The sequence below is a fragment of the Pseudophryne corroboree genome, chromosome 1, assembly GCF_028390025.1.
Source record: "Pseudophryne corroboree isolate aPseCor3 chromosome 1, aPseCor3.hap2, whole genome shotgun sequence".
NCBI classification, from domain to species: Eukaryota; Metazoa; Chordata; class Amphibia; order Anura; family Myobatrachidae; genus Pseudophryne; species Pseudophryne corroboree.
The window spans coordinates 1161139854-1161158647 of NC_086444.1; the positions used below are offsets into that span (position 1 = coordinate 1161139854).

The 18794-nt window shown below is 46.7% G+C and overlaps 1 protein-coding gene across 8 annotated transcripts in view; it reads left to right on the forward strand.

Annotated features, from left to right (window-relative positions):
* CTBP1 (C-terminal binding protein 1) overlaps window positions 1–18794 on the forward strand; it is a 957378-nt gene that overhangs the window by 657638 nt on the left and 280946 nt on the right. For 2 of the 8 annotated variants that reach the window (XM_063924916.1, XM_063924921.1), the window contains exon 1: window positions 13220–13304. The exons of 3 other annotated variants lie outside the window; for them this stretch is intronic. Coding sequence is in view for 1 of the 5 variants with exons in the window: in XM_063924944.1 (XP_063781014.1) it covers window positions 13298–13304 (7 nt within the window). In the remaining 4 variants the exon portion in view is untranslated. Of the gene's footprint in view, window positions 1–13198; window positions 13305–18794 lie in introns of those variants that run through there. 3 more of the 8 variants (XM_063924944.1, XM_063924923.1, XM_063924927.1) reach the window with 3 other exon arrangements.

The following is an 18794-nucleotide window of genomic DNA, read 5'->3' on the forward strand; positions in this document are numbered from 1 at the left end:
CATATTGTGAGCAAGAGTCTCTTTAGAGGTAGATGAACTCTCAACGACTTCTGGCAAGATTAGCAAAATTTTAGTCAGAAGGTTTTGCAGTTGCTTTAAGGATTGCTGCAAAACTTCCAGTCGCTCAGGTTTCAATGCACTGAAAGCAGAGTTCAGGGCTGAGAGAGACGCCTGCAGGGCTTGCATAGTTGGCATAGGAGGATTTTAAACTAGACAAGACAAGACTAAACTAGACTAGACAAGACAAGACTGGACTGGATATTTTTTTTAAACTAGACAAGACAAGACTGGATTCTGCACACCGTACTGGATTCTGCACACCTGACTGGATTCTGCACACTGAATTCTAGACAGGACTGGATTCTGCACACCGGACTGGATTCTGCACACTGAATTCTAGACAGGACTGGATTCTAAACACCGGACTGGATTCTGCACACTGACAGGACTGGATTCTAAACACCGGACTGGATTCTGCACACTGAATCCTAGACAGGACTGGATTCTAAACACTGGACTAGATTCTGCACACTGAATTCTAGACAGGACTGGATTCTAAACACCGGACTGGATTCTGCACACTGAATTCTAGACAAGACACTGGACCAAAAAAGAAAAAACTACTATTTAGCTTTTTTCTTTTTTGTTGTATGGCTGGTGATAATGTTAGGTTCCTGGTGCTCAGAACAAGGGAGATGTTGCGTAGTGAGTCCAGAGCACCAGAACGTGACGCTGAAATAAGGTGTGGTGTGGAAATAGCCCCTAGCACCCTACCTCCATTGTTTCACCCGTGTGGTCAGTTCATGCCTGAGTGACTATGGTTTCTTGGGCCCACGGCAGCCGCGTTTGAAGGGCGGATTAGGTCTGCCCAACTCCGATGCCCCCAGGTCTTAGAGTGAGACAAGGCGTGAACCGAGACAGGATAATAACAAGGGGACCTCTAACTAAAGCAAACAGAAGGCTAGGGGCTGCTAACAACCCTGAAACGAAATATATGTGCGGCACGCCGCCAAAGGAAAAGAACAACAAAGGAAATGCTGTCCACACGCCGACACAATACTGTTGTGTACCGGCGGTGACAGCATAAGCAGAATCCTCTGCAAAACACCAGTAACAAATATAACCAAAGAATACTGCGGCCTAGGCCGACGGACGCGGCAAAGCCGCTACTCACGGAACCGGTACAAATACTGGCAAACGGACAGGAACCCCCAATGTAGCCGACACAGACTCTCAGAACCGGAGGACAGGCAAAATCCCAAACGACAGCCCGGTGGACACCAAGAAGCCAGACACTCGACCAGGCACAGACAAAGCCACAGGACTTCTGGACAGGAACGCTTCACGGCAGGACACGGGATAAGACACTGGAACCGACACAGAAACCGACACAGGAACCGACACTGGAAGCAGCTAGACAGACACTGCTAGACAGGAGCTCAGGAACTGGCAGGGACTAGATCAGAACTCAAGAACTCTGGAACTATCACCAGCGTCTGTGTATTGCACTGAGCCAGAATATAACAGAGAGTCCTAATGAATTATGTCATGCAGCTGCCCTGCTGCACAACTGAGAGGTGCAATTAACAGACAGGTAAGGCTGAACACATGGGAACAAGCTGCAATTACACAGACTCACCACCGGCAGCAAACAAGAGTCTTCTTAAACCAGAGCAACGGGAAATCCTGGCCTGCAAAACAACTATAAACATAAAATAGGAATGAACCACTACCTGTGGTTCATAACAGTACCCTCTCCTTAAGGGTGGGCTCCGAACACCCCATGACACCCACGGGGAACAGAAACAGAAGTATAACATAAAATACATAACCAAAATGCAAAACAGGAATGAGCCACGGCCGTGGCTCATAACACCTTATTGTGCATCTTGAAACAACCACATCACTTTTTTTTTCAGAGAGTCCTGTATTTCAGCTGAAGTTATTTGTGGATTTTTCTTTGCATCCCGAACAATTTTCCTGGCAGTTGTGGCTGAAATTTTTGTTGGTCTACCTGACCGTGATTTGGTTTCCACAGAATCCCTCATTTTCCACTTCTTAATTAGAGTTTGAACACTGCTGATTGGCATTCTCAATTGCTTGGATATCTTTTTATGTCCCTTTCCTGTTTTATACAGTTCAATTACCTTTTCCCGCAGATCCTTTGACAATTCTTTTGCTTTTCCCATGACTCAGAATCCAGACACGTCAGTGCAGCACTGTATGAAAGATGCAAGGGTCTTTCAGGAGTCCAGAAACTCACTGACCTTTTATACACACACACTGATTACAAGCAAACAGATCACAGGTGAGGATGGTTACCTTTAGTAGCCTTTCAAACCCGTTTGTGTCAACTTGTGTACATGTTATCAGGCCAAAATCTCCAGGGTATGTAAACTTTTGATCAGGGTCACTGGGTAGTTTCTGTTGTCATTATGATTTAAAAAGAGTAAACACAGTTGTTTGAAAATAAATGGCTTCACCCAACCACTAATCATGAGTGAAAGAAAAGTTTGTTAGTTATCATTCATATTCTCTGACAAATGCCCAGAAAATCACAAATTCTGCTAGGGCATGTAAACTTATGAGCACAACTGTAATATGATTTTTATTACAGTTCCGGCCACAATATTATTAAATATTATTTTATCTTACCTCCTAGAGGATGCTGGTGTCCACATTAGTACCATGGGGTATAGACGGGTCCATTAGGAGCCATTGGCACTTTAAGAGTTTGAGAGTGTGGGCTGGTTCCTCCCTCTATGCCCCTCCTACCAGACTCAGTTTAGAAAATGTGCCCAGAGAAGCCGGTCACAGCTAGGGGAGCTCTACAGTGTACAGACTGTGTAACCTATTAAGGTGCACAGTCAGCGCTGATTAGGGGTTTCCCTATCTGTTAGCGCTGTGTGTGGTTTGGCTCCAATCTCTGTGTCTCTCTTGCCATTCTTTGGGGGGGATGGGGGGGGGGGGACTATGTCTGCCCTTCCCTGTGTGTGTGCGGAGTGTCTGTGGTCTCCATTAAGCTATGTCCAGGGACTCTGTGTCATATGCTACAGAGGACATGTCCTCTCAGGATGATCCCACTCCATGTAATCAGGATTGCACTGTGTTAGCGCAGATACCAGCAAGGGAGCCTGAGTGGTTATTCTATATTAAAACTATGATTTCTCAGATTTCTACTAGGGTTGCACAGAATGAATCTGCAACTCAGGTTTTACAGAACTCTATGGCAGTTTGGTTTGGTTCTGTTACCTCAGGACCCCCTACAGTATGTTCCCACAAAGTGCTCTTGCCCAGATTATGCAAGATGACACGGAAACCGACTCTGACACGGCAGACAGTGATGGGGTTGTGCTGAGGGGGGCGGCATCCCTTGCAAAAGGGGTGCAGTTGATGATAGAGGCTATTAGAGATGTGTAGAATATTGCTGATACAACACCTGAGCAGATTGAGGAGGCCTACTTCACTGACAATAAGAAAGTCTCGCTAACCTTCCCTGCGTCTAAAGAATTAAATGCTATATTTGAGAAAGCCTGGGAAAAAAACAGAAAAAAAAATCCAGATCCCAAGAAGGGTCCCTGAGGATGATAGGAAAAAACGGGAAATCCCACCCATAGTGAACGCATCTGTGTCCAGACTCTCCAAAAAGGTGGTTTTACTTGTTCCAGGATCTACCGCGTTAAAAGAACCGGCTGATCGAAAAATTTACACTACGCTCAAATCCATATAACGGCTTCAGGAGCGATACTACATCCTACTATTGCCTGTGCATGGATTTCCAAAGCTATAGTAAAGTGGTCAGGCATGCTACTTGAGGATTTGGATACAATGGATAAGAGTGATGTTGAATTGTTTTTACGTAACATTCAGGATTCTGCAGGATTTATGCTGGAATCCATGAAAGACCTGGGTTCCATGGCTGCAGGGATATCTTCCATGTCCGTCTCAGCTCGCAGGGGACTTTGGCTGCGCCAGTGGTCTGCCGACATGGATTCCAGGAGAGGTGTGGAAACCCTACCCTACACAGGTCAGGCTCTTTTTGGGGAAGCGTTGGATGCGTGGATCTCCACGGCTACAGCAGGTAAGTCTCCTTTTCTTCCCTCAGCTGCACCTGCTATGAAGAAGCCTTCTTCTTCAGCTACATCACAGTCCTTTCGGGCTGCTAAAACAAGAAAGGCCAAGCTGTCCAACACCTTCTTTAGAGGAGGTCGGCCAAAATCCAAGAAACCTGCTGCTGCGGGCTCCCAGTAACAGAATCCTGCTTCAGGTACGCCAAAGTCCTCAGCATGACGGTGGACCGCGTGGCCTGGAGGTGGGACCAGTGGGGGCGAGACTCAGGCATTTCAGTCACGTCTGGGTCTCATCCAGCCTGGTCCCCTGGGTGCTGGATATTGAGTCCCAGGGGTACAGGCTGGAGTTTCAAGATCTCCCTCCTCACCGGTTCTTCAAGTCAGGCTTGCCAGCTTTGCTGGCAGACAGGGCTATCCTACAGGAAGCCATCCAAAAGTTGGTGGAGGCACAGGTCATTGTACCAGTTACACCCCATTTGCAAAACAAAGGTTACTATTCAAACCTTTTCGTGGTACCGAAACTGAATGGTTCGGTCCGGCCCATTTTGAACTTAAAATCGCTAAATCCCTTTCTGAGGGAGTTCAAGATCAAAATGGAGTCTCTGAGGGCGGTGTTATCGGGACTGGAAGTGGGGGAATTCCTGGTATCCCTAGATATCAAGGATGCGTACCTCCACATTCCGTTTTGGCCGCCGCATCAAGCTTATCTCCGATTTGCACTGTTGGACAGTCATTTTCAATTCCAAGCCCTGCCATTCGGCCTCTCCACAGCGCCGAGGGTATTCACCAAGGTGATGGCGGAAATGATGGTTCTCCTCCGCAGACGGGGGGTGAACATAATTCCATATCTGGACGATCTGCTGATAAAGGCATCATCCAAGGAGAAGCTGTTACAGTCCATTGTTCTCACGACCCATCTGCTCAGGGAACACGGTTGGATCCTGAACCTTCCAAAATCACATTTGGAGCCGACCAGGAGGTTGTCCTTTCTGGGTATGATCCTCGACACGGAAGTGCAGAGGGTGTTTCTCCCAGAGGAGAAAGCGTTGGTGATACAAATAAATGTCCGGGATGTTCTGAAGCCAGCCCGGGTGTCGGTTCATCAGTGCATTCGCCTTCTGGGGAAGATGGTGGCCTCTTACGAGGCTCTGCAGTACGGGAGGTTTCATGCTCGGCCTTTCCAACTGGATCTCCTGGACAAGTGGTCCGGTTCTCATCTACACATGCACCAGAGAATACGTCTGTTGCCAAAGGCCAGGATTTCCCTCTTCTGGTGGCTACAATTACCTCACCTTCTGGAGGGCCGCAGGTTCGGGATTCAGGACTGGATCCTTCTAACCACGGATGCAAGTCTCCGGGGCTTGGGCACAGTCACTCAAGGGGAGACCTTCCAAGGAAGGTGGTCAAGTCTGGAAGCCAGACTACCAATAAACATTCTGGAACTAAGAGCCGTCTGCAACGGTCTTCTCCAAGCGAGCCATCTTCTGAGAGATCGGGCCATTCAGGTGCAGTCGGACAATGTAACGACAGTAGCTTATATAAACCGACAGGGCGGAACGAAGAGCAGAACTGCAATGTCAGAGGTAACAAGAATCATCCTCTGGGCAGAAAAACACGCATTGGCGCTGTCAGCAATCTTCATTCCGGGAGTGGACAACTGGGAAGCGGACTTCCTCAGCAGACACGATCTCCATCCAGGAGAGTGGGGACTCCATCCGGAAGTGTTCAGGGAGGTAACAGATCTTTGGGGTGCACCTCAAATAGACATGATGGCCTCTCGTCTCAACAAGAAGCTTCGGCAGTATTGTTCCAGGTCGAGGGACCAGCAAGCCGTGGCGGTGGACGCCCTAGTGACTCCGTGGGTGTTCCAGTCGGTGTACGTGTTTCCTCAACTTCCACTCATTCCAAGAGTTCTCAAACTCATAAGGAAAACAAGAGTTCTGGCAATCCTCATTGCTCTGGACTGGCCAAGACGGGCTTGGTACGCGGATCTTCTGGATCTACTGCTAGAAGAGTCGAGGCCTCTTCCTCTTCGGGAGGACCTGCTGCAGCAGGGGCCCATTCGCCTATCAAGACTTACCGTGGCTACGTTTGACGGCATGGAGGTTGAACGCCAGATATTAGCTCAGAAGGGCATTCCGAACAAGGTTATTCCTACTCTGATACAGGCTAGGAAAGGAGTAATGTCTAAACATTACCATCGTATTTGGAAAAAATATGTATCTTGGTGTGAGTCCAAGAAGTTCCCTACGGTGGAGTTTCAACTGGGATGGTTTCTCCTCTTCCTGCAAGCAGGTGTGGATATGGGCCTGAGGTTGGGGTCCGTAAAGGTCCAGATTTCGTCCCTATCCATTTTCTTCCAGAAACAGTTGCCTTCCCTTCCTGAGGTTCAGACTTTTCTGAAAGGGGTTCTGCACATCCAGCCACCTTTGTGCCTCCTACGGCGCCCTGGGATCTTAACGTGGTGTTGCAGTTTCTCCAATCGGATTGGTTTGAGCCTCTGCCGGAGGTTGAGGTCAAGTTTCTCACGTGGAAGACTGTCACTTTGTTGGCCTTAGCTTCTGCTAGACGTGTGTTGGAGTTGGGGGCTTTGTCTTGTAAGAGCCCCTACTTGATCTTTCATGAAGATAGAGCTGAACTCCGGACATGTCAGCAGTTCCTTCCGAAGGTTGTGTCGGCATTTTATATCAACCAACCTATTCTGGTGCCAGTGGCTACTGACTCCTCAATTTCATCAAAGTCCTTGGATGTTGTAAGGGCTCTGAAAATCTATGTGAAGAGAACTGCTCGTCACAGAAAATCGGACTCTCTGTTTGTACTGTATGATCCCAAGAAACTTGGGTGTCCTGCTTCTAAGCAGATGATCTCTCACTGGATCAGGTTCACTATCCAGCATGCGTATTCTACGGCAGGATTGCCATGTCCTACATCTGTTAAGGCCCACTCTACTCATAAGGTGGGTTCTTCCTGAGAGACTGCCTGGGGTGTCTCGGCTTTACAGCTTTGCCGAGCGGCTACTTGGTCAGGGTCGAACACGTTCGCTAAGTTCTACAAGTTTGATACTTTGGCCTCTGAGGACCTTAAATTTGGTCAGTCAGTTCTGCAGGAGCCTCCGCTTTCTCCCTCCCGTTCTGGGAGCTTTGGTACATCCCCATGGTACTAATGTGGACACCAGCATCCTCTAGGACGTAAGAGAAAATAGGATTTTAATTACCTACCAGTAAATCCTTTTCTCGTAGTCCGTAGAGGATGCTGGGTGCCCGCCCAGCACTTCGTGATCCTGCAGTGGTTACTTAGTTCAGTACTGTTTAGTTCTTGGTTAAGTACTATTTTGTTACTTGGTAAGTAAAATTGCTCAGCCGTTGCTGATGTTTCAAGCTAGTTAGCTTGGTTTGCCTTGTGTGTGAGCTGGTGTGAATCTCGCCACTATCTGTGTAAAATCCTTCTTTCGAAGTTGTCCGTCTCCTCGGGCACAGTTTCTAGACTGGTAGGAGGGGCATAGAGGGAGGAGTCAACCCACACTCCCAAATTCTTAAAGTGCCAATGGCTCCTAGTGGACCCGTCTATACCCCATGGTACTAATGTGGACCCCAGCATCCTCTACGGACTACGAGAAAAGGATTTACCGGTAGGTAATTAAAATCCTATTATTATAGTAGTAGTACATACCTCCCAACATCTGCAGCTGCTAATCCGGGACTCCCTTACTTGGCCAAATGGGGTGTGGTCTATTGAAAAGGGGCATGGTTTCGCTGGAGAACCGCGGACGCGAGCCACGCCTCATTTTAAATTAGCTCTGTGAGCTGCTGGCATGCCCCCAGTCCCTCTGTCTCAACCCTGAATCTGCTTATCACAAAAAGAAGGAGAACTCTGAAAGATGTATCCTTGTTAAATGTAATGCTGACGGCAGCAGTTGAACTTCTAAGATGCTTCCTCTACACTTTCACCTGAGGGGCTAGAAAGTGGGTACTGATGAGTGGTTTGGGGAGGGGGACAGCAGCCTGAAGTTTTGCCTAGGGTGTCGAGAAATGGAGTAGCTATTCCTAATGGGGCCCTATAACAAACTGTTCAGGCCCCCTACAACCATCACCGCAAACCACCCCCACAGCACCTCACCAACTAGTGAGTGAGTGCAGAAAGGTGTGAGTGAGAGTGTGTGTGAGATCCCCCGGAGGCAGCTGCTGGGAGAACTACATCTCCCAGCAGCCCCCAATCCAGTGCAAAGATGGAGGGAGCCACGGAGACCATCAGAGCGGAAAATGTTTTTTCTTCTCGCACAAGCCGAAAACACCACAACCATATATTTTTATTATTGGCTACTGGGGGTATCGGGAGCGCTTTTACCCACATTAATCCAAATTTGGGTGTGAGAGGTTTTTGCTTGTTAAACCTTGCGGCCAATTGAATTCCCTATATGTGCATGTGCACACATTACCATCTTCCTACGCAGGCAAAATCAGCGTTGTTGAGTTACTGCTGCTGCATTGTAAAACACCCCCCTTCCTGAAAAACACATACACATCTATGCTTCCTGACACTTGCGTAGTGCTGCTAGTCATATTGGCAGACCTTATTCTTGAGCCAGTACAAGTAGTACCCATTGGGGAGAATTTAGAGTTGCATGAGCATCTGCCACAAGTAACACTCCCAATGCATGTATGGATATAAATGCGGATATTCGTCTGTAGGCAGAGTTGCTAACATCTGTGCGACCCCATTCAGCGATCTCTGGAGCTCTGCATAAACTGCAATTCCACACACTCACCCTCACTCATCTCAAGTGAAAATGCCCAGTTACACCCATTCAGCTGACTGACTGACTGACATGTATGACCCAGAACCGCTCTTAGATGCATGCACTTGGTTGTGGACCATGTTTGGTGCTAAAGTATGTAAGATCCATTTGCAAAACAAGCTTGTGGGTAACCCTGGGTCATCGTAACGCCTCTATTCCTAGACATTCCACTCCCCCAGAAAGTCCAAAAACCTGCTAAGCTGCCCCGGTGTCATTGCACTACTTCCACTTGGCGTCTGCTGACATGGTGACTAGAATTGCATCACCAAGACCTGGCCTTCCGTTTTCTCCTTACCTTGCATTGGCAGTATAGGATGTGTCAGTAACTCTTAAATAAACAGGGAAGTGAGGTAGGCAAGTGCAGAATGGTTTAACTTTAAGTTATGTTACTGCATTCCACCAAAATGGGCTCTGTATTGTACACTAGTGGCCTGGGTGGTCTCTGTACTGTACACTAGTGGCCTGGCTAGTCTCGATACCGCACACTAGTGGCCTGGCTGGCCTCTGCATGTCACGATCTGGGTTATTGGACATGATTATTTACCTTCCAAGTGTCTCCTGAGACTGGCCCAGCGTTCCAAAACGGGATTCCATCTGCGCTGTCTGCGTGCAGCACGCTGTATATCTTCACCTCAAGTCTCTTCCCTGTGATCCTGCAGCGCTGTCATGGCAGCCTTACAGTTTAGTTGCACTGTTTTAAAGAATGGCGTCTCCTGCCCTCCGCCGCCATTACTGCTGTTTACCACATGGAATATACAAAACAGACTTTCCCTCCAAATGCAGACATGGGCGCAGCCATGTTTTTCCTCATCACATGTCATTTCACAACCTATCCGCTGCACTCTGGACTCTGCCTAGTTATCCAGCCAATGCCTGCTTCCCAGCTGGTATAAATATCCTGCTCCTGGGCTCGATAATCGTCAGTGCTTTGGTAGTCTAATCTATACACATGTGTCTCCTGCTTGTGGAGTCTACTGCTTGTTTCTCCAGGTATTCCGGCTCCTGTGATTCAACTCCACTAAGAGACCCGCACCTGTTTCCATCCTGCGGTACAGCCTGACTTCCGCAGTGTTCCAGCATTGCTCCTAATTACTCTCCACGATCAGACACCAGCTTCCTGCTCACAGCGTTGGTCCTGCTTCTCTTCCAGCCTCCAGCTGTGCCCTGGTATCGTTTTCAACTCCTCGTTTCTGCAGCACCGCTCTTCATATTCCACAGCGTACTTACCACGGCCTACCAGCTTTCCACAGTGCTCCTGAGTCGCTGGTATTCTGCTAGCAGTGCTCCACAGTGTCTTCAGTTTATTTCAACGTCATCAGCGGTATTCCTATATCGCCTGCATCAGTGACCATTCTACCATTGAACCACAGCGTCCATCGATGCTCACTATCGGACTCTAAATCTACAGTGGTGAGTTCTGCACACCTTTCATTCATACCGGTTCTAACCGGCACTCTCTGCAATTACCAAGTACCATCTACTTCTGTGCATCTGTGTTGCTCCAGCCTCTGTGGACCATCTGCTGGGCAGTATCAGTTCATACCTCTCCTCAGCGGTTAGCTGTGGCATATGGATTTACCATCTCCAGTACTGGCAAGGACTCTGTAATATTCTGTTCTGCAAGCCACAGCACTAATTACCCTACGTTTCTGGAAACTGTACTGTAATTTACCATTGCACATCTCCTGTGACGTTTTGCATATCTAAGGTGTCTTAAGCTGTGTGTTCAGTAAAACTGACTTTACCTTTTACAACTTTGTTGTCGTGGTCACGCCTTCGGGCAACTGGTACTAGAGCTCCTGTATGTCAAGGAACCCAATACTACCTCCCAGGTTCACCTACACGTCAGCCCCTACATCTGAGGCTTCCCCAGGTCAGCCTCAGCCCTCAGTTGTGACACTGCGCTGTACACTAGTGGTCTCTGTACTGTACACTAGTGGCCTGGCTAGTCTCGATACCGTACACTAGTGGCCTGGTTGGTCTCTGTAGAGTATACAAGTGATTTTAAAAGCTGGGGAAAAGATAATACCCCTTTTTTGTGATCAGGTATTCTAGGTTTGGCTATCATACGTGAACTCTGATTAGCCTGATGAAATCTGAATCAGGAAAGACTAGTTTACCCATGGCAGAATATATTGTGCAGTTGTAAGAGCACTTTGCTTACAGCTAGAGCTGTAATATTCCATAATCAGGGCTCAGCACGGACTCCTCTGACCAGGGCCGTACAGAGCAGTGCCGCGCCCGGGTACTGCTGGGGCGTGGCCTACACAGGGGGCATAGTCATGTCTCCCACAGAAGTGGCATCATTCAGATCCAAGATGGAGGGGGACCTGGGAACACAGCATCTTACCATGCGCTGGCCGTGGAGGAGGGACCCACTTACCAGAGCAAGGTAAGTTTACTGGGGAAGGGGGGGGGGGCATTGGACCCCCCTCCCCCCCTGGGCCCCTCCAGTACCCGCTCTCCCCTCTCGGCACCACTGCCTCTGACTTCCAACCCTCAGCCTGTGACTGATGCTCAGCCAATGACAGCCTCTACTGCATTCTATAGCTGCCAGGCCAGTGTCTTCTCACTGCCATTAACCCCCGGGCTCAATCAGAATTTGCAGACCCCCACTCATCTGGTTTTTGGGTTCTGTCTGCTCAAAAACAAAATTTGTGCATGGCATTGTACGCCTCATAGTGCCCACTTCACTAGGATGCAGGAAGACTGCCTACTCTTCTGGGGTTCCAGAGAACTGCCTGCAAATTTTGTAGTCTCCTGCACCTTCTGGTAGAGTATGCAAGTATGCCTTGGCCCAACTGTGTCTAAGGTGTCGGCCTAGGCCGCCTAATGGGTGATCCAGTGCTGCTCACAATGATGGTGCAGAAATGCTCCAGTGTACTACGCAGGGTTCACCACATACTTACCTACATTTTCTGTCTCCTCTCTCCAGGACAAGCCTAGAGAGGAGACATTGCTGTCCGCATCGAAGAGCGGGGCAGGGCTGTCACATCATTAGGCCCCGCCCACACACCAAGAAAAAGTAGTGATTTGCAGGTAGTCGGTGGGGCTAAATGACACAATAGCTGCCTCAGCGCAGCTATTCAGGTGATTTACTCCTCATCCTGCTCACTTCACCCTGGAGCACGAGATCCACCGGCGATGCCCTCGCTTTGCCCCCCTCCACAAGTAGGCTTCCCCCATTCTGCAGGAGACTTCACACTTATTAAAGGGTTAATGTTCCCACCAAATAAACTAATCTTTGTATCAGTAACCCTTTAATAGATTGGGGGGGGGGGGGGGGATTCAATGCTAACTCATGCATACATTACCATTTTTTTTTTCATATTTTTTTTGTTTGCTTAAATAATTTTTTTTATGTGAACCACTCCCTGCTACATCGCTGTGATCTTGCCATTTAAAAAATTCCACAGGCTATCCCTTTTAACCTTGGCGGTATTGTAAAATATTGGGGTGGTACTAGTAACCTGCTGTATGCAGCCGAACTGATGAGGTGGCTGAATGTCGAGTACCCAGTACCTCTAGATTTTTTTATATATCGAAATCCTCTTTTGAAAAAGAAAAATACTTTTTAATCTTTTTGATTTTCCCTGCCAAGATTGTGTAACCAGATAAACCCTCCGTCACTATAATTTGGAAACTTGCTGCTTCATCTCCCCTGGAACGCTGACCTTGTTTAGCCCGCCCAATGAATCTCTCCATCCTCTCCCATAATAAAACTCCAAAATGATCTATAGGACTATTATTCTGTGTGATAAAATCTCTCTGGTCTGACTGCGGAGGGGAAAAAAACAGACATGGTAAAATGACATGCTGTAAATGTATTTGACTTCCAAAACTTGTGTGTGTGTATATATATATATAGATATATATATATATATATACACACACGCACACAAGTATATATATTATATATATATATATATATATACACACATATATGTATTACGTGTGCGTGTATATATATCTCTATATCTCTATATACATAGATGTGTGTGTATATAGAGCTATAGAGATACATATTATATATATCTATATATATATATCTATATATATATCTATAGATGTATGTATGTATGTATGGGTATATATATATATATATATATATATATATATTAACCTCACACAAATGGTTTCCCTCTCCCCCTCCCTGCTGCCCCCACAGCTGTCTCCAGCAGCCACACCCCCGGGTTACTTTCCCATCTCCTCAGCCATGTCTGAGGGTGGAGGGAGGAGAGTGTTACAGTATCTCCTCTTCTACACTCCAGCCCTGCTGCTATTGGCCGCCCTCCAGCGCCGCTGGTCCGTGATTGGATGCCCGGGAATGCGTGTACGCGCTGATTGGTGGGCTGCTCCCCTGCTGCACACTTCCACAAGCAGCAGCAGCCCAGCATAATACAGCAGCCTGGATAAGCCCCAGAAGGTGGAGATGCAAGGTCTGTTCCATCTTGTTACATTGTTGCAGGGCTGTGTGCCGCCGCTGCTGCTGCTGCTGCTGCAGGCAGGGGGAGGAGGAGGAGGATGAGGCTGTGGTGTGTCAGTCTGTGGATGGTGATTTGGGCGGGGTGGCTTTGATCCCATGCTGTTTGTGTGTTTCTTGTAAGAGGATCAGAAGGAAGAGGAGGGGGCAGTGTGCTGGCTGCGGGGGTCTTCACTCCTCATCATGTCACCTACATGGGGGGGTGGGCACATGGCAGGCACAGGCTTGTATAGAAATATTGCTGGGTGCTTGCAGGGAGGCTTGCTCAGCAGAAGTTTGGGTATAAAGGAATGGCTGCAGGGTGGAGGTGGGCATGCCAGGGAGGTAGGCTGCTGCCAACTCAGATCACAGGGGTTGGCAGCAGATCTGTATCCATCCCAATGCACCGCCTTATGATGCTCCATAATGGACTTTCTACCTGTATTCCATAATGCCATGCAGTTGCTAGGATGAGTGCACTAGCTATATATGCTATATATAGGTTGTATATGTCACTTTGGTTGTGTTGTTACTAGGTTATTGTAAATCCCCCCCATGTGTCAGGCTGTTGTGAACTCTTATGGTCTTTAGCCCATTATGGAGGATTATAATGCCAGTCTCAGTGCTTCATTCTGGGCACTGCCAGCAATGGAAGCTCATCACCACCAGGCGCCGGCCTACAGGGACTGCAGCTTTGTGCTGTGTGATGGGATTTACACCCTGGCAGCAAGCGAGTTAATCTCTAAGCCATTCCGCCTGTGTGAAGACTGATTTGCTACCATCAGTGATTTCCCATTACTCTTGGCTTTGCCTCTAAGCTATGGGCACTTCTCTCCACTCTGCTACTAGAGAGAACCCCAGGCAGCCTAGGATTCTGTCCCCACTACCTCCTCCTTACCTAGTTTGGGCTGACTCCTCTGTGGGTTACAGGATCTGTGTCGCACAGATTGCACTCTGTGACTTGTGACTGTAATACTATATGCAAGTGTGCACCTTTTTATATGGAATGAAATGTCACCTGTCACCTTTAAAAGGTGTACCGTACGCAATGGATAAATACATAGGTGCCCAAATTGTGGATCTGGACTGCCAGCTTATACCAAGGCCTACAAGTGCAGAGATTAGACTTAAACTCATTGCAATCATCTTGGGACTGCATTTTTCAATGTGACATATTCCGAATGGCTACTTATTGGGCATAACGCTTGTTTATGGGGACTCATAATGCATTGGGATCATCTGTCAGATACGGAAGGTGACCGTACAATACAAGGAGCCCTCTTTATGTTACAGTATAGCAAGTATTTCACATTATCACGTAGACTGTTTATTACTAAAGCAAATAATATACATTAAACAACTGGAGTTTTTATTCTTAATGAAATCTGATCCTCATGCTCTTTCACTCCTCTGCAGATAGGAAGGAGAAAAGGAAGAGGTCTCTGAGCAGGCAGAGTTTGAGTGACAACTTTGCAGCCTTGCTGTGCAGAAATTTACTGTTTGGATTGGTTGGTTCACAGAGAGTGACAGGATTTGTGATGTCACATTAACTCGGAAACTTGCCCAATATCTTTGTATCTGATGCCATCTGGATACAATACCAAAACAATTGAAGGGGTTTTAGTTGTGTATGATGTAGTTGTGCAATACTAACAAAATCTGCAGTAGAAAGGAAACTCTGCATAGTGTGTTTTAAACACATGGATATAAAAATGTAAATATTGGTGTCTATCTGATAAACAGTTCATACATTTCTCATACGCAGCTCTCGATTATAACTTGTGAAATAGTTCAGAATGTGTTTTTTGCTCCTTTTAATATCCCCCCCCCCCCCCCGCACCTAATTCTACATAATCCTACAAAATATTGTGCATCTCGTATATTAATTTGTCGCCATGATCCATCGCTGACCACAGCTCCTTCACCCTGGCTGTAAAACGCACTAACGGCAGTGTTTTTAATTGTGGGTTCCATCTTCCTTACTCTATCTTGGCATATACACGGTACATGATAATATCTTTTGTTATAATAATGAAACATAGTGTTACATATGTTTATAAACAGCTGGAGTGTGTGCTGGAACTGTAAACTGGGAATCTTGTTAAATGCTATAACGGTAACTTCTGTAATCCAGGACAGGTGAGCCGCACAGTGATCAGCGTTTTGCCTGCTGCGTAAGGCAAGCATTAGCTGTTGTCTTGCAGTAAGTGTGTCCCTGTGGGAGGTGGGGAGTGTTAGTGAACTAAGAAATATCAGGTGAGAATGCTTTTTTCTTCTTCTTTGTGTTAGTTCGGTATTATGGTGGCAGTAGATAAGCAGTTGTGTCTCTCGATTAATGCTGCTTGGCAGACGCTGGAATATCTATGCACTGATGGAAGGAATGTCTAAGATTTACTGACCAAGAAAACATTGCTGATCCTGGCATTAAAGGGGATGCCTACCTGTCCATGGTGGGAGACTCCGGAGTTCCAGCGAGCTCTACAGGCCTTCTGAGAGAGTAGACTGCTTCCCCAGAGGATTGAGTCCTGGGGTCTGATGAGGTGATCTGCAGACCATTTTAGAAATGGAAGATAAATGCACCATTTACTCTTACCTGGACTGCGACCCAATCATTGCTGGCTCTTCATGGGAAATCGCACATGACACCTCCCACTGACCTTGTACGACGGGTAAAACAGTTGTGCTGTGACCTTGTTCCCACTAGCCAAAATTGGTGATGTGGGTGGCAGTATGTCCTACAGAGACATACAGGCTCTCCCCATAAATGACGTGTTAGTAAATAGACCCCTTAATCACCAATTAAACTAAGCCTTGGATGGAGATAAAGTACCAGCCAATCAGCTCCTAACTGCCACGTCCCAGACTGTTTGAAAAATGGCAGTTAGGAGCTGATTGGCTGGTACTTTATCTCCATCCAAGGTTTAGTAAATAGGCCCCTAATCAAGGATGGCTCTAGGGACTACACCAAAATACTGTTGGGGAAAATAATTTTTTGGGGGGGGGGGGTTATTTTAATTTAGTTTATGGTTTTGTACAATTTTAGAGAAGCACTTGTGGCCTGGAGGATAAATACGATATATAAACAGTCAGTGTTGACGGCATTATGTAGACATGACAATTCTGACGCAGGCGTACTGCTTTTGAAAGCAACAGTGCCGGCATTATAACGTTAAACATGATCATAAAGCCTCATGTTTACGTTATAACGCCAACACTGTTAAAATGTTAATAGAACATTACAACTGCGTCGGCTTTTTGTCTGTCAATAGCGTTACTCGTGCTTTTCACAAACTGACTACTTCCCCATGCCTGTTCTGGTAACAGTTCATCGATTCCCCCCCTGGTTTGGGGATTGCACAGAGTAGAAAGTGATCCTGGGGCTGGGGATCTATAATCAGAGGCCTTGTATCCTCCCTCTCCATGAGGAAGATTTAACCTTTGGAAATGTACATCTTTATAATGCGCTAACCTGCTTCCCCAGAGCTGTTCTCAGTGACTACGCAGCCATCAGACAGATGGTGATATTTGGTTTCCTGACAGTTTTAATGAATTGTGATCGAACAGATAAGAACATTTGTTTCGCTTAGCAAACTTCCTCTCCTGGCTCATAATTAATGAAGAGCTGGTTGAACTTTACCTCATAGGTGCAACGATGTGAGGGGAGGGTGGGTGTTGGTGAGTGGGATGGAGATAACCAGCCCTGAATCATTACACAGCAAATATGTCTTTTCCTGCAAACTGCAGCCAGCAAGAATTATAACCCCCCCTGCTGCTATCCTTGTTTACACATATTTAATTTTGAATTAATAATGTAATAATAATAAGTTTTATTTATAGAGCGCTCTTTCCCCAACAGGACTCAAGAGCCTAATGTTCGTATTGGGCCTGGTTCAGAGATAGAGGTGAATGTCACAGCAGCTGGGAATTTGTATGCAGCAACTGTGGCAGCCACCTGGATTTGCACTAAGACGCCCATCGGCAGCCTTGCGAGTTTGCGTGTCACTATGTTCGCGCAGCTAGGCCTCAGGAAGTTAGACCTAGGAACTATTGCAGCTGCGTATGGGATCGCAGGCTGAGACATTCTCCGAAAACAGTCGTGAAGCATCTGCATTAACGCCGCTCGGTGACTGTCAGTTACTTTGCAAATTAATCCTCTCTGCAACTGCGGCCACAAGATCATTGTAGCACATGGCCGATAATTGCTCGGCTGTGTAAATTTGGGTGCATAATCCTTTTTTTTTTTTTTTATTAATTTTTTGTACATTTTTTTTAAACAGAAAAAATCTAACTTTATTCTTTAGGGTTCATAGGAATCCACAGGGATATCATGGAGCGTAGATGGCTGGAGTGGACAGGGCACCAAACGGCTATAGCTTCTCAGGTGATCTTGTAGCGTGATCTATTTTATAATGCCTCATGTGACACAAATGACATCACCGTCATCAAAATGCTCTCCAATTATGATATATTTTAATATTTGACACACTGTTTTAACATAATATCATTCCTCCTCTGATGTCTGTGGTAGTATACGACTAGATAAAAGACCAATAGGCACGGTTATTTAGCATGTCCAGTATTTGACGCCTCTAACTCGCTACGGTGTATGCTGGCGCTGTGTAAGTGATGGCTAGTGATATTGTGTACATTTGTCTTCTGCACTTTTCATTATTATGTCAGTTATGATTAAATATACAGAAACTGGCTTCTATTTTAATTACCCTGGACTCTTTGCTAGGTCACTAGTCGTTAGGAACGTACTGCAGAACAGACATTTATTCGTGGTGCTCTATCACTTGAGCTGTGGTGCAGGTTTTCTGATAACAAACGGCGGTAATTGTAAAAGTCGTCACTTTCCGTCCCATTGTGGAGCCGCGGCTGATTGAACGATCGCATGCTTGAAGTGATGCAGACTGACTTTATCGGACCTCAGACGTGCATGTTGTGAAAGGATGAGATAATTTGCTGCTCAGTTGTTAATCAGGATGACCCATCTGCTCGGGTTAGGGAGATGCCACTTCAAGTTATGCTAGAGATTGGTCACCTGCAGTCTGCCAAAAGTTATACAGTTCAGGGGGTGGGGTAGGGACATGGAGGCTGAGAAACATCCACCCTACATTTTTATGTACTTTTAAGCACTTGCATGGTGTTGGGAGATATGTAGTCCTGTCTACATAGCATTTTGTATTTTTATCTTGCTTTACAGGAACTGATGAAAGCATTGTTATTTTGGTCAGATCTGCATCTTTCTCTGTTTATTAGTGTGTGCGTTACCTGCAGTGTCTTAGGCCACCATTATACGGGCAGAACCAGTGTTCCCGTGAGTGCAACCTGCCCGTTCACTAGGGACCTATAACAGTACTGTGCAAGGATTATTGAACAGTCTGGAATCTCTTTATTTGGCGCCCCGGTGCACGGGGACCAGAGTTGTGCATACATTTATCTAGGCTTACATGTACATCCTGGT